Source organism: Sarcophilus harrisii, chromosome 3, assembly GCF_902635505.1.
Source record: "Sarcophilus harrisii chromosome 3, mSarHar1.11, whole genome shotgun sequence".
Classification (NCBI taxonomy): domain Eukaryota; kingdom Metazoa; phylum Chordata; class Mammalia; order Dasyuromorphia; family Dasyuridae; genus Sarcophilus; species Sarcophilus harrisii.
Window position 1 is genome coordinate 402469423 of NC_045428.1, and position 17335 is coordinate 402486757.

A 17335-nucleotide genomic window follows, 5' to 3' on the forward strand; every position below is an offset into this window, starting at 1 on the left:
AACAAGGTGTCTGAGCTGATGCATATGTTAGGATATTAAAAGATTCCTTGGAGGATATAACCACAGACATTAGTGGTCCTTCAATTACCAAAATCAAGTTAGATTATCAAAGATGTTTGCAACCATCATAAAGGAAGAGTAGTTTACACATGATCAGGGCCTCTAGATGTTCTATTTGTGGTTAATAGAGTGCTGATTCCTTGGCCTCTAACTTGATAGGCTTAGACCCAATGGCTGGTATATGACAATTTAAACTCCCTGTTTGTTGTGGAATGATGGAACATAAATATAGGCCATTTGCCTTGTGGAATAGAGAAGAAATAGGGAGACAAGCTACCCTTGGAAACTGGCCATGAGCAAACAAATTTTAAAGGGAAAAAAAATTTCTTTTTACCTGTACTGAGAACATTGCTGACAGTTGAAGGGGTTGAGCTAATAGAAAGCCCTGACAGACCTTGTTCGATACCTGTGGTTCCAGGTGGTGATATAGGTGAAGGATTCACTGATGACAACTGGACCTTACCAAAAACCAAGGTAAAAATTACTTAGATGTTTTACTTTGGTATATTTCAAAGAAAACATTTAGAACACATAATAAATAGGGAACAAAAATTTTTAATCATATGCTCTGGCCCCAGAAATTGCCATTATGACCCATACCAGAGGTAGTGATCCTGACTATCTATTAGACACCAGCATAGGCCATCTCATTTGAGAATCCCATATTTAGCTATTCTCATCCCTCACTCAAAATAATCACACCAGCCCTTCTTACCTTGATCTTTGAGTAACCTTCTGTCACTCTAAACATTCCATTTTAGTCAACTACAACACTGTAAGCACACCTCAGCTCATGACAATTTCCCTTCCACCCAATTTATATTTTTAGTTTTGGTATTCTTTTTATATTCTTCCTAAATCTCATTCATCCCTCTAAGACATATTTCTTTCTCTTTAAACACCATCTTGTTATAAATTTACCCCTCTGGTTGGTACCTAGAATTATGGATTCAGAGATGAAAGGAGCCTAACCCAATAATAACTTAAAAGGAATCCCTTTTTACAAATTCATGCCTAGTCTACTGATGGGGAGCTACCCAGTGAGGGATAACTCATGAAGCACTTCATTTAAAGTTTTTTTAAAAACCATGATACATTTCATTTGGACAAACGATCAAACTTATTTAAGGAACACTTTTCTTGTAACCAGTTAGACAAAAAAATGTTTAACAGAGTTACTGCAACTGACAGCATGATATTTACACTACTTGTGTTTAACAGTATTAATAAAGAAGGAGTTATATTTTAATTTTGTGGTAAGAACAGGGGTATTTGGCTCAAATCTTATTGCTTCTCATTGTTTTTTTTCATTTAATTTCTATATAACTTGGTTAGAAAGTTTTGCCACATATAAGCTGAAATCTATTCCCTCTAGGTCCTCATATCTCTGCCCTTCAGTAGCTCACAGAAGCAGTAAATTCTCTTTTCCAAGCAAACATTAAGGATACATATTACATAATGTCTTATCTCTACTCCCCAAACCAGCATCAGTTCCTGTGATATTTCCTTATATGACATGGTTTTAAATCTCCTCACCAACTTGGTTATCCTCCTGCCCTCACCCAGGATCCAGTTGGCAAATTTTCTCAGTATCTATTTTATGCTAAATGTTCTAATTCTATTGATGAGACCTAGGTTCATATGATATATATATATTTTAGCATTTCACATCACATTGTTCACTCATACTGAATTTGCAGTCAGCAAAGATACTTTATTATTTTTCTTTTTCTTTTTAAATGTAGAAATATTTTTTAATCTGGCTTTAAATTCAGAATTAAAAAAATTTAAACAATAAAACAAATAGTGCCTTTCATTAGAAACATACACTCAGAAAATATTGGTATTTTGCTCCACTGAATTTCTGGTGAAGTTAAAAATGCTGCTTAGACTAGGACTTTTAAAATTTTTCCTACTTGGAACCTCTTTTAGCTTGGAAAATGTTTATGTGGCCCCAATTTCTGGCTTTAGAAAATAGGTATGCAAATTAAATATTTACTAATAATAGATCCTAATTTCATGATGCCTAAATTTAGTTACAAGAGTCCACGTGGAGTTGTGAAGTTTAAGTTTAAGTTTAAGTGAAATTCTCAGTTTAAGAAGCTGGGGTCTAGACTAATCTATACTTGTATTAAAAGAAAGTTATGGGCTTTCCAACAATTTTTGGCCTGAAAGACATTTTTTCCATATGAATTTTCTTATGATATTTTTCTACCATGTGATTGTGGAGCTGATTTAAAAAACAAAACAAAACTATATTAGACTTTTAGCTTAATCCCTATTAAAATTCAGCATTTTAGATTCTTAAGTCATATAATACACATTAGATATTCTTTCCAGCTTGCTGTTACCCTAAGATTTGAAAAACAGATCACCCATGTTTTCATCCGAGATTTGGGACACAATCCTTCAGCAAACCAGTGAGCCTATCCCTTTCAAAAGCATGATTCTCTAATCAATAAACATTCACTGGGTGTTACTGTTCAATCACCTAACAATCCACCTAATTATATTATCATCAAATCCAGAGGTTTCTTGTTTCAAAGAGAGCACTGATGTGTTGTTGAGATCCAGATATACTGAGTTTGTATTATTTTCCCTGATTGTTTATCATTACTAATTTTTAATCCTATCATAAGAGAATATAAGTTTAGTCTGACATATAGGACAAGGCAGAAAAGGCCCTCACCATGAACATGTGTTACAGAGAAACTCCAAAGATAGGGATCTACAGGGGATAAAGTGCTTCAACTCTGCTCAGGATACACACATGCTCTGCATGTTCTGTCTCTAGGGCTGAAGATACTTAGGAGCAGAAAATATACTCTTAGGGGGATTGACAATATACCTGAATTGATCCTAAGTTTTAGAGAGCATGGAAGTAATAAAAGGTATAGTCACCTTTAACACTCTTTTGGGGGGAGGAAGGAGAGCTTAAGCTGAGTTATTTATTTAATATACATGTTCAACTCAAAAAGTCTTTTATTCCTGATAAAAATTAATTTTGAAAAAAAATCACTAAACTGCTTGTCCTTTTTGATCCAGTAATCCTACAACTGGACCAAATGAGATCAAAAACTGAAAAGAAAAGTTCTACATTGACTGAATCTTCTATGAAAGTATACAGAGAAATGATAATAAACAATTTAGGGCTCAGAGAACACATAATGAAACCTATCTTCTTCCTCTTGGTAGAGAGATGAATTGCTACAAAGGCAGAGAATTTATGTAGCCATATGTCATGACTGTATTGGTTGGTTTTGCTGAACATTTGTATTATTATAAGGAAGGCTTCAATAGGGTAGGAGGAAGGAGGTGGGAGAGAGCAGGAGGAGGGTTATGTCCAGGAATGACTGATATTAAAAATAAAGGCACCCACAAAAATTTTTTTTTCAAAGAATAAATTAAGTCAGTGAAGCAAGTATCTTACCTCTGTAAAACCATCTTTGAGGGGAGTCACAGGGGTATTAGTCATCTGTCCTGGAAGAGAAATTTTCTTCCCTTCTTCAAATGGTCGTGTAGGTATTCGATGTAAATAGCCATATCCAATGCCACATCCTAGGCTTTAGAAACATGACATTTTCAAAGGTACTACTGAAGGTCAGTCACAATTTGGCTTAAATATGTTTGCTATCTGATGATTGTCTCATTTTAAAAATTAAAGAAATGGGAGTGTGGCACCTGCAAAACATTTTTAATCATGAGCACTCTGACTTCAATGCTGAGGGTGCCATGAGGCAATATTCTTTCTGTATTGGGTCACACGAAACTTTAAGATATCAACAACCCTACCAGTAGCATGAAATGGTGGAAAGATCCCTGGAGTTAGTGAGTGGGCATTTACAAGTCAGCCTTCCCACTCACTGCCAACAGACTTCCCCAAAACAATCTAATTAAGTTAATTTGCACTAAAGTATGAGTGACTGATAGCCTCCCCAGAATATAGACATTTTAAAGGCTTCTTGTGAAAGAGGAAGCTAGTTGAAATTCTAATTAGCTGAATTTCAAAATTATGAAAAAAAAATACCTTTATTGGGAAGAGAAAGAGCAGAAGGGATGGAGAAAAGGGTTCTTTTTTTCAGGCTATATGGGTAGCTCTGGTTCTACCACTGCTAATGCATGCCAGGATGTCATGTGCCCACTTTGCCACTTTTTCCCCAGTCATGTCAGAACAAGGTTCCTTGCTTTTGAAATGCTGCCAATTATGTATTAAACAGTAATCATAGACTGTTATCCAATGGTTTGGAATGAAAAGAAAGGCTTAAATTCACTGTGTGTTCTCTCATAATTAAAAGAGCCAGTCTCTAGAAATATCATACAAATATTACATTTTAATCTTTATTTATTTATTTATTACAGATTTCTAGTTTGGGCAAAATTATGTATGTTACATCTTCTTCTCTGTCTTTCATTCAAGGTATATTAGAATCTTTCTATAATGAAATCATTTGTTAAAGTTTAAATAGTCATAATTTTTGCTGTCGATTGACCTTACCTGCCTTCTCCACCCCATGCAGAATTTGGTGTAATAATCACTTCTCGACAGTTATCAGTGTCTGTGTTGTACACATAAAGTTTTAATGGTTTTGCTTCATGTGTTTCAATAAGGCTGAACAGATCTTCAGACTGAAAAAGAATGTATAGGATACATTTGCTTTTATACTACTACAGTGTAACATACAAACATAAAATAGACATTAAAATATTTCCAGATTGTCAGTGATTTTCTAGGAAGGATACACATTATGGTGTGCATCCAATTGTAGGAAAGTGTTCCCTTGGACAATAATTTATTAAATGACACCTCTGTGGCTTAAGAAACTTTACCTTCCAAATTTAGAAAAGTTGGGTTTTGTAACAAATATGTAGGCATGATTTTGGAGAGGGATAATTGTAGTTTTGGAAAAGTTTGAAAGGAAGTGGTTTGCAGAAGGTATCACTGTAGCCATACAAAAGCATATGGAAAGTACTATCTATTTTCACTCTCCCCATCCCTTGCCTTGTGGCTTATTAAATTCTTTTTTTTCCTATTTATCACATGCTGCCACCCTAATTCCCAACTCTAATTTAACTTCTCTATTTCTGTTTTCCCCAGATCTGGCAAAGAATTTTTCTCCTCAGTCTTTGGTCTTAGTTCAGAAATATCCGTGCAAGCAGTAGCCCCAGAATCAATCTCCTTAGTGGTATTCTTTTTCCACTGTAATACTCCTTTATATTCAAATTATTAAAAGAATCCTCTACTAAATTATACTGTGTTACTGTGGCGTGGAGATGGTCTTTCCTTTGGACACTTCCTTAGGAGTGTCCAAAATTCAGTTTCTGGATGACGAATATGAAGTACTGTAATTCTGAATCCAAATATCAGCAGGAAAACATGACAAAACTCAAGGAATACATTATATTACCTCATTCATAACAGTATCTGCTCCAATGATATAATCACTATAAGGTCTAAGACCAGCCAATGCTGCAGGAGAATTTGACTCCACTTCCTATTATGAACAAAATAAAACAATACGTTATATTTAAATTTCATAATCTCCCACATTTTATAATTCATAAATCTTCTAAACCTTTTAAATACAACAATCCAGTTTTAGTAGAAGATAGCTTCAGAATTATACAAACTTTTCAAAATTTCTATAACTTTTAATAAATATTGTGCATAAATATTGTGCTTGCTTTTATTTTATACTTAGAGGAAGTATAACTTCCTCTAAACCTAAACCATATGTATAAAATATAGTTTGGCTGTGACAGTTACAAACAGTACCTACCAATACATGCCAGACATTTTCATTAGCCCCATCAAAGCTGCAGAAACGAATGCTCACTCCAAGTAAACCTTGACCACCCCACATGTTACTGGGGGTGACTGATGTTTCTCTTAGTTCCAGTGTTTTGCTACTGTAGACAAGCATTTTTACAGGCTTTTCAACATTGGCTTTTAGCAGATCTTTGAGAGTATCATTGTCTTTATTCTGTGAATTAAAAAAAAAAATAAATAAAGTATTTTTTCTTTATAAAATTCAAAAATTTTGGCCAATTTTCTTATATTATTTACCATATAGCACTACAAAAAACATTTCAAGATTCAAAATGCAGAAAAGACAAATAAAAAAAAGATAAAAATATTTATTTACCAATTTGCAAAAAGTTTAGGAAAGTAAAGAAAACCCAACAACAGTATCTTTTAATATTTCATTTCTCCCCTATTATTAGGTAGCAAAATGTTAAAAAATAAAAATAAAAATTGAGCACCATTCCTGTTTCCAAGTAAGCATCCACCTCAAATTTAACATTTTTATTGACTAAATTATGAGATGTACCATTCCACAATGTAATCTGGGGGTTATCTTGCTAGGGAACAGGATGGGAAGAGACTTTAAGTGATAAAAGCAAAAAGGAGCCTAGAAAGTCAATGAATAGTCCTGTTACTATTTTAATCTAGAAAAATACCTATTTTGAAACAATGGATTTTTTTCTATGGGAGTAGAAGTTTGTTTTCAAAAGCTAACTTCTTCTGGGCTTCTTCCTTGAATATACCTATGCTAATAGGGATTGGAAGAAAAGAAAGAAATAGAAATAAAATTTAAATATTTTACCAGAGGAATGAACACATCTAATAAACAATAGAGAAAAAAAAAAAAAAAAAAAAAAGCTCCTTTAGAAATAAATATGTTGAGGACCAACCGGTAACAAGAACTAACCTTGCCATGATTATACAACAATGTTAAAATTGGAATTTCCAATGTGTATGTAAATGAAAAGCAATTCACAACAAGTGATTTCAATTATGTTCTCTTTGAAAAATCTTTCTTATTTGCTTCTAATTAAATTACTCATGTATCAATAAATCAAAATGTTAAGGAAAATAACTACTTATCTGAGAATGTTTAGAAGCACACATTATTTGCCAATAAGAAACTTCCAAAAAACAAAAGTACTGAAGTTTCAAAAAAAGTGTTAAGTATAAGTGTCAAATGAGCCTTAAAACTTTTACTTTCAAAAGACTACGCGAATGTAATTAGAAAAAGAAAAAAGAAAAAACAAAAATCAAACTTACTAATCTTGAACCGTTGATAGAAACAATAAAATCAAAGAAGGGCTCTAGTCCAGCTCTATGCCCTGGTGAATTTTCTTGTACCTATAAAGATAAAATATTGATAGAAATATTTAAATGATTATAAATAAAATGAATAATTTAGTAGACCAATTTTCTTTCTTTCTTTCTTTTTATTTAATAGCCTTTTATTTACAGGTTATATGCATGGATAACTTTACAGCGTTAACAATTGCCAAACCTCTTGTTCCAATTTTTCACCTCTTACCCCCCACTCCCTCCCCTAGATGGCAGGATGACCAGTAGATGTTAAATACATTAAAATATAAATTAGATACATAATAAGTATACATGACCAAAACATTATTTTGCTGTATAAAAAGAATCAGACTCTGAAATATTGTACAATTAGCTTGTGAAGGAAATCAAAAATGCAGGTGGGCATAAATATAGGGATTGGGAATTCAATGTAATGGTTTTTAGTTATCTCCCAAAGTTCTTTCTCTGGGCATAGTTGGTTCAGTTCATTACTGCTCCATTAGAAATGATTTGGTTGATCTCGTTGCTGAGGATGGCCTGGTCCATCAGAACTGGTCATCATATAGTATTGTTGTTGAAGTATATAATGATCTCCTGGTCCTGCTCATTTCACTCAGCATCAGTTCGTGTAAGTCTCTCCAGGCCTTTCTGAAATCATCCTGTTGGTCATTTCTTACAGAACAGTAATATTCCATAATATTCATATACCACAATTTATTCAGCCATTCTCCAAATGATGGACATCCATTCAGTTTCCAGTTTCTAGCCACTACAAAAAGGGCTGCCACAAACATTCATGCACATACAGGTCCCTTTCCCTTCTTTATAATCTCTTTGGGATATAAGCCCAGTAGTAACACTGCTGGATCAAAGGGTATACACAGTTTGATAACTTTTTGAGCATAGTTCCAAACTACTCTCCAAAATGGTTGGATTCGTTCACAACTCCACCAACAATGCATCAATGTCCCAGTTTTCCCACATCCCCTCCAACAATCATCATTATTTTTTCCTGTCATCTTAGCCAATCTTACAGGTGTGTAGTGGTATCTTAGAGTTGTCTTAATTTGCATTTCTCTGATTAATAATGACTTGGAGCATCTTTTCATATGACTAGAAATAGTTTCAATTTCTTCATCTGAGTGTAGACCAATTTTCACTTAATTGTCATCAGTTTCAATTGGTTTAGGATAATGAAATCTGATAAACAATAATTGCTCCTTTCTCTTCTGTTCTCCCTATCTAAATAAACTATGTCCACCCTTTGAGATTATGTCCCAGCTTCTTTTAGGAAATATTCAACTACAATAACCAATGCCTGTTTTAAACTTTGACCCTATTTACTATCTCTAAAACTCTCAGTTTCTGCACATCTTTTATATCATGTATTACTTTTCTATCTCTAAATTTATGACTTTATGATATGTCTCATCCAAAAACTAATTCCTCAACTAGGCAGGAATCTTGTCTTACATTTCCTGTGGTCCCTTCTGCACCAAACTTGTGGTGAGTTGAATTTGATTCAATGAAATAAATGTTCAGCAAATACCTATAGTATAAAGAACATACTGCACACTAAGGATCTAGTAGATATACTAAATAACCATAGCATTAAAAAACCAAGTAGTTATTTCATACCTCTGGTGTATTTGAAAGCTTTCAAAATCCTTTCCTCCAACTACTCTTGTGAAGTTAGTCATTAATAGTTACTCTCAACATTTTATAGACGAAGAAATGGATTCAGAGATGTAAAGGGAATTATGTGCATGATCATTAAGCTAATAAACAGGAGAGGCAGGACTTGAAGAGTTTTCCTGACCACAAGTCAAGAGTTTTTTCTATTCTGAGTCTCCTGAGTCCTCCTTTCTATCCTGAGTCTCAATAAGTGACAACAAACAAGTGTTGGAGCCAAAATATTAATCAGTCTCCTGATTCCATATTCTTTACATTTTTGATGTCTCTTCATAATTTCATAAGAGGGGTAAGCAAAGGACCACATAAAATCTAAGTGCTGAAATTATCACAGAAAGATTTCTGATAAAGAATGAGGAGTTAAATTTGTGCTGGTGTGAGATATATGTTGTTTCATTAAATTTTTATCTAAATAGGGGAAATGAGCATCTAGTCTGCTAAAGTTGACACTGCGTCAGTCTTCTTTTTTCTCTTCTAAGTGCTGAGACCCTTTCCTTGATTCAAGTCTCAGTTCCTGAATAACTTTTAAACCCACTGCTTCTGCATAAACCTTCTCTGTGTATACCCTCTTCTATCTAATCCAGCTGCAGACATAACATCATGTGAAATTTGAACAGAGATAATTTTAAAATTGGCATATTATAGGGGATAAGGGCAAGGGGAGAGAAAGCACCAGTATTATGATCAGGCAACCTATTTTTTTGGTCATTAAAATGAACATAGGAGAGGATTCTGGGAAGATGGCTTTCTACACTAAAGGTATTTGATGAAGATTTATTTCATTGAATAAAACTATATTTACAAGTTTGGTGCAGAAGAGACCACAGGGGATGTAAGACAAGGTTCCTGCCTAATTGGAGGAATTAATTTTTTGTGTGAGAAATAGCATAATCAATTTAGGATTTGATAAATATCAAATATCCATTTAGAAATGGAAAAATAATGCAAGACATAAAAGACATACAGACAATAAATAAGGTTGAAGTTTGAAGCAGGAATGAGTTGTTGTAGTTGTCAGAAAACCTTGGAATATACAAATTTCCTCCACAGAAAAAGGCAGAACATAGCCTCAGAGGGAATGCAGATCAGCAGAAATAAGTCAGGATAAAGCAGCCGTTTTCCTAAAAATAATCAAAGAAGATCCCAGGAAAGACCAGACCTCCAGGGGCAGAGGTTCAGCCTGATGAGAGAGCAATCAAGTGCAGGCCAAAACAACAAACAAGCCCCAGAGGCAGCTTAGGTTGGCAAGTGGCTTCAGTCTTAGAAACTTTCACCTCATGGACAAAGTTGGGGTCAGATAGCTGAAGGAGAAGAAAGACCTTTCACAATGAGGGGCCGCCAAGCACAGCTGGGCTGTAGCTGTGGGAGAGGAGGAGCCAAGCACACACTAGGTGAGAGCAGTGGCAGAGGGGCAGGGACCCAGAAGGCCCTGGGAGCAGATATAGTTTGCAGTGGCCGGAGTTCATCTGCCTGGCAGCAAGACTGGGAGCTCTAGCCATGGTGTAGGAATGGAGAAGACAGCCCCGGACAGAGTACAGAAAATAACACTAAAAAGAGGTTAGGGAATAACTGACCGCACTTGGGAATTAGAACTTGATCACACTAAAAGCTGCTAAAATAAGCAACCATAGATGGCTACTATGGGTACAGAAATGATGAAGGTTTCTATTCAGAGGAAGACAATGGAAGTTAAAAAAAAAAAATGATCCCATGCATAAAAAAAAAAAAAAAAAAAAAAAAATTTCTCGGAAGTTTAAAAATAAGACCAAGGAAAAATAATGGAAAAAAAAAAAAAAAAAGAGCAATCCAAGAAAATTATTGGGGGGGGGGGGGGGGGGGAGAAAGTGTTTCAGCCAACTTGAAATAGAGAACCAAAAACTTAAGAAAATAATTCCTTGCTTGAAAACTAGAATTGGACAAAGGGAAGTTAATGACATTCTAAGACACAAAGAAATAAAACAAAACCAATAGTATGAAAAATAGAGAATGTAAAACAGAAAAACAACTGATCTGTAGAACAGAGGAGAAATAACATATATAAATGATCACAGATATCATGAATGTATGTATGCATAGATACACACACATATGTACACATATAACTGTACTTAATATTGTTGTGTTCTTGGGGCAGGGGGGAGGATAGAATAAAAATCAAGCAAAAAGTGCAGAGCAGAGAACCAAAAAAAAAAAAACTACAGGGAAAGAAAGATGAACATCTTTGAACACAATGTATAATATACATTTTACATACATGAACATATATACAATTTATATATATGAAATGAAGATTTATTGTTTTATATTTTGAATTCTCTCATGTTCTGCTATGCACATGACTTTTCTTATTTTGTATTTGTTTAAAATTAAAAAAAACAAACAGATAATAATGTTTATACAAATTACTTCATGTGATATTGGTCTCCCAAAGGATGAGATCAACCAGAAGGTGAGATGGGTGTGGCATCTCCAGTTTACTGGGAGAGCTAATCCTAAAGCTTATTTTCAATGGAACCACACCTACGCTTGACTCATTGTTCCTCAGCATTCATTATTTCACTTTACCTCCCTCCTATAACTGAGAGTTCTCAATCTGTATTACCTTGCTGTCCCTTGGAGGTTGTCAATTGATGAATGGATGAAGAAAGTGTGATATATGAATGTAAGAGAATATTATTTCACAATAAAAAAATTGATGAGACAATTACAGAGAATCCTGTACAGAGAATCCCACTATGTGGGGTGAAGTGAGCATAACCATAAGAGCAACTTAACACATATAACACTGTAAAGAAAAGTGAATCTGAAAGACTTAGGAACTGATCAATGTAATGGTAAACCATATTTCCAAAGAACAGATAATAAAGCGTGTTACCCTCTCCTGACAGAGAAGTAATGCATCCAAGGTAAAGAAAGAGACATCTATAGTTGGATATAACCAATGTATAGATTGTGCTTGACTATATTCATTTGTTATAAGGGTTTATTTTTTCCCTCTCTCCTTGTGGATTTTTTTGGGGGGAGTGGAAGGAGAGCAGGCTTAGCAACAGTAATGCCCCCCCCCAAAAAAAAGGCCACAGAAACATTCCTGCAAATGTACAGATAATTTCCCCAAACAACAACAAAAAAACCTGAAGGAAGCACAAACAAGCAAGTGCTGTGACATGAATTGTGATTGCATAAACAATCTTTTTGGGGATTCTGCTATGTATATGGAAATGGTTTCTTTCTGGGTGTTTAAATTAAGAATAAAAAATTTAAATAAAAAGATTGGTGACTACCAGATATAAGATATAGTTGTGAACTATAATATACTAGTATGTAATGCCGGAGAAACTGAGGCAAGAGATTTAGAGTTTTTGATATTTTATTTGAGAGAGAGATTGTTTTGGGGGCATGATGTCTCAAAATATCCAGCAGCTAATGTGAGTTTCCCCTGAAGTATATATGTATGTGGAGACTGAGGCGGGGGTGGAGTCAGAGCACTGAAGGCAGGAACCGACTATCAGTCAGGTTCTAACAGGGTAGGGTAAGGCACCAGATATTCTGATAAGTAGGGAAGGTCTGGGGTCATGCTGTCTAAGATATGTCTTTCTCCTTATCTGGATCAAATATCCTGATGATTAGGTAGCAGAGGTCCTCAAATTTTTTAAATAGGGGGCCAGTTTACTATCCCTCAGACTGTGGGAGAGCCAGACTATAGTAAAAACAAAAACTTTGTTTTGTGTGCCTTTAAATAAAGAAACTTCATAGCCCTGGATGAGGGGGATAATCATTCTCAGCTGCCACATCTGGCCCGCGGGCTGTAGTTTGAGGACCCCTGATTAAGAGGGAGAGAGGTAGTGTTGCAACGAGGGGGATTGAGGCAGAACAATTCAGGGAAACTGAGGCAGGACAATAAAAGGGAACTGTGACACAATAGTAAATGTGAAGTAATGTTGATTAAAAACAATAACAACTTAAATAGATAAAATAGATTCAGAGTTCATTCAAAAGAAAATACGTTTTTTCAAAAATAGCAGTTTATACAACTTCAAAACACCACATTTCCAAAAGAGAAGCTGAAGGTATGTGATATGGTCAGATCTAAGCTTTAGGAAAGAGTTGAGGTTGGAAAGCCTCTGCAATACCTCTATGCAAGAGAAAGGAACTATACACAAGAAGGTTGTGAAGGCAGAAGTGACAAGATTTGATAAGAGGCTGGATGTATGAAGTGAACAAAGTGAGGAATCAAGGTGGTGACTGAAAGGTTGATAGTATCTTTAAACAGTAAAAGGAAAGAAAGAGAAGGCTGGGGGAGAAAGATAAGATCTATTTTGGACATGTGGCGCTCTATATCCCTAGAGAACATCCAATTTCAGATGTCCAAAAGATAGCTGATGATATGTCTATATGATATATAGGATGATAGTCTCAGGAGAGACTAGGACTGGACTTATAGAGTTGGGAATCATGTAAAATGAATGTTAGAGTCAGAGACAGAAGAAGAACCAGGTGAAAGCAATGCCACAAGAACCTAAAGAAAAGATATAGGATGACAGAGTGACAGCATTAAAGCCTACAGAGAGGCTAAAAAGGACGAAGACTAACAAAAGGCCATTAGTTTTGGAAATTAAGAAACTACTAATTTTAAGTTCAAAATTTTAAAAGAAAGAGAAATCTTGTTGTTAACCTTGTAGACAGTCTTTAAAGTTGAGTGGTGAAGCTATGTCAGACTGCAGAGAGTTAAGTAGAGGAATCAAAAATAAATGTTTATTTCTCAGACTTAACTGAGAAGAGAGAAAGAAAGAGAGAGTGTTACACAAAATGATAGCTAGAGGCATGGTCAGATCATCTGGAAAGGACATTATCAGAAGTTAACTGCCTTAGGGCTCTACTCATCATTCCCAAGAGTTTTACCCTTTCTTGGCCATCATTTCCCACAAGCCTTTTCTTCTTCTTAGAAAGTAAAGCTCTTTGCTAGCACAGATTTGTCTCTATTTTTATTCTCAGTTCTTAGGATAGTGCTTGGTATATAAATTCCTAATAAATTCTTTTTCATTTGTTCATTTATGGATTCATTTCAGATTTTTCTGTTGGTGCTGCCAACAGGATTACCTCTCTTAAACAGCCAAAAAAAAAATCCTCATCAGCTCTCACCTGGATTACTACAAATCTCCTATTTGGTCTTCCTACCACTAATTCATCATTCATACAACCACTAAAGGGATTTTTCTGATGTTTAGGACTGATATTTTCATCTTCCTTGATTTAGTAAATTTCAGTAGTTTCATATTCCCACTAGATTGAATTACAAACTCTTGTTAGGTATCTGAAGTTCTTCAAAACCTGGCCTTTTCTACACTTTCAAACTTTTAAAAATTATTCCTGTTGACTCCATACAGAACATTCAGTTTTCTATCACCTTAATTTTGTATAGGTTGTTCCCTTATTATATACGAGGACAATAATATATTATAAATGAGAAAATATCATTTCTTTCTAGATTTAAGCACCATCTCCATTACAAGGCTTTTTTTACCTGATCCCCTTTCCCCACCAAATTATCTTGTATTTATTTGACCTATATTTTGTATTTACATATATATGCTGACAGAATATAAACTCCTTTAAAACAAGAACTGTTTTGTTTTTTCCTTTTGTACCCCAAGAAGCCAGTATAGGACCTAAAACCAGGGAGGTGCTTAAATATGTTAGTTTATTGACTGAAAGGTTTCCAATTCTATTATAAGAAATATTTCCACAACTTAAAAGTTTCAATAGGTAAGTTTGAGATCTAAATACCAACTTAAATAAAATGTTTTGCTAATTATTTTTTCAATTTTTATTTACTTCAAATATCAATTTTCCTCTGTTCTAATGAATCTTGAAATTAATTTCTCTCCTAATTTTATTTACACCATCAGAATTAACAATCAAGAAATAGGACTTGTCAATCACTGCTACAACACCAGTAGGCACGACACCTTTTCTCTTTAGCCCAAAAAGCTGTTCAAAGGAACTTCCTATTTTCCAGAACAGAAATTAAAATCTAGAATTAAAATATATAGTAAAGCTTCTCTTATAATATAATTGACTGATGAAAATATCTCAGGCACCAATCTCTCTTAAGCATATCACTCAATTTTTGCCAACCCAAGTGCTCTCTCAATTGCTGCCTTAAGTCTTCTTTAAATCTGATTAATTTTTCTTCCAATATGCTTCACAATGGGCAAAAAAGCTATTTTTATTCCCAATGTTCAATGATTTAGTAGGCCATTGACAACTCATCATTGACAAAACGACATTTAAGAATTTTAATGACCTATTTTATTTTAGGAAAGTAACAGTAGGTTAATAAGAGTTTTACTGGTTTTAGCTTTATTGTTACAGAGATAAGTGACCTAAAAGATATTATAAAGCACTTTCGGGATTGTATTAGATGATCCAAAGTTCTAGCTAAAACGAAAATTCTATGGCTAATACCGAATAAAACTTTAAAACTACATTCCATAAATCCTTGGTTTATTAAATTCTACTTGTTTTTTTTTTTTTTTTTTTAAACTGCAATATTCTACTCTATTCCCTGAGGAAGGAGAAAAGCACTATAAAAGATATAGAAATTTCAGGGGGGAAAATAATTGCCTATTAGCAATGAAACTGCATGAAGCTCCCCCATATAAATATTATTTATTTTATATATATATGAAATTTTGAAGGAACTAGCAGAAAAATTCTACTGTAAAGCTTTGAATAATGACACATTTAAATCAGGGATTTTTAACTTTGTGTGTGTCATGAATTTCAATGTAAATCTAATGAAGCTTATGGATTCCTCAGAACAGCATTTTTAAATTCATAAAAATACATAATTTAGAATTCAATTACATTGAAACAGTTGCCAAAAGTTTTTAAAATAAATTTCTGGGTCACAGGTTAATCTCTGGCAAAAATAAGATTCTAAGACAATAATAAATTCTTCCTTCTACCATCCTTAGACTACTACAGTGATGATGAAGGAAGTGGCAATACCAAAAACTAGGTAATTTTTACATCTTCTACAAATATTAACTATTTGTAGCCTAATGTGAGATCTCTGATGATCAGTGTAAGGTATAGCATTTAGAAGAATGTTCAATTTTGATATGTTTGTTAAAATAAAAGCAACGACAAAAGGTTTTTGCAATCAATTGCAAGGATGGCTGACAGGTTCTCTTTGAAATGGCAAAATTATCTTCTTCTCTCTGAAATTATCTCTAATTTATCTTGCAGTCAATGCTCAACATTTGTACACTTAACTTGTAGTACTTCAAACATTTGTATAATTATTTAAGGAACCCAATTTTCACTTTCACCTTGGCAACCATGCTTTGTGCAGTAGAGAAAAAAAAAGAGACACAATGAATATTAGTTGGGGGAGCAGTTGGTATCCTCTTTGGTGTTTCTGGCTTTGTTTGTGCTACTGTTGTAAAGAGCTTCTAATGCATTCATTACTTATTTTCATTGTTTGTCTTTAAAACTCAAGATTTGGTTACAACTATACACCTAAAACATACTGCAAATCCTTTGAACTCTAAGGTAATGGTGAGATCTTGTCAGCCTCAGTAACTTCTGACAGCAGCTACTGAAGTCCCAGCAACCTCTCCCTTGCTTTTCAGAGGGCAGTCAAGCTAGAGAGGTTTACAGCAGTATAGGATATACTACAATGCCCACTTTCTGCTGGACACAGTGGAAAGAAAGATTCAGGTTTAAAAAATGTTTTAGTTTGAAGAATTTTATTTGCTGTACACTATGATATCGTATCATGGATTATAAAAAGTGAGTATCTGAAATCAATGTTTTTTGGTATTTTTAAAAACTGAAATGTGAGCACAAAAAGATCACAGAATTCTAGGGAATTAACTAGCAATAACAGACGTATCACATGTTAACAATTTTACTTTTTGCACTGGATTTTATGGATTACTTCTTGGTTACTATATTAGGAAAAAATTATCATATTTGATATTTTATTACCAAAATGACATTCTGAAAAGAATTTTCAGCAATCTCTAGCAAAAGGTTAGTTTTTGGTGGTCAAAAGAACCTAACCCTCTATTTCACTTAAGTTCAATGTATCAAAATTTGTGGTTTTTACTTATGTACTGTTTTCTAGGATCTTCATTCTCCCCTACTTTTATCCAAAATTGAAGTTTGAATACATCTTGTTTGCACACATTAGTTTGCATATCATCTCCCCCAGGAAACTGAGCTTCTTGGAGATATAGGATGTTTTGCCTTCATATGTGCCTGACACATAGTAGGTGCTTCATATATGCTTGTTGACTTGACTTTTGCTGACCTTTATTTTGAATCTAATAGCAACCAGAAACAACAGTGCCTTCTTATACTCACAATAAACAGCTGTAAAAAGACTAGCATCACATCTATTGCATAGGATGAAGAGGCAGAAAAACACTTCAATGTAAGACTATACAAATTAAATCAACATATACTTAAATA

At 34.1% G+C, this 17335-nt stretch overlaps 1 protein-coding gene across 1 annotated transcript in view; it reads right to left on the reverse strand.

Annotated features, from left to right (window-relative positions):
- Positions 1-17335, reverse strand: part of GORASP2 (golgi reassembly stacking protein 2) — a 41528-nt gene that overhangs the window by 8686 nt on the left and 15507 nt on the right. The window contains exons 2-7 of the mRNA XM_031960477.1: positions 7127-7207; positions 5838-6041; positions 5466-5552; positions 4556-4686; positions 3491-3623; positions 395-518 (exon numbers count right to left, since the gene is read on the reverse strand). Coding sequence (XP_031816337.1) covers positions 395-518; positions 3491-3623; positions 4556-4686; positions 5466-5552; positions 5838-6041; positions 7127-7207 — 760 coding nt within the window. The remainder of the gene's footprint in view (positions 1-394; positions 519-3490; positions 3624-4555; positions 4687-5465; positions 5553-5837; positions 6042-7126; positions 7208-17335) is intronic.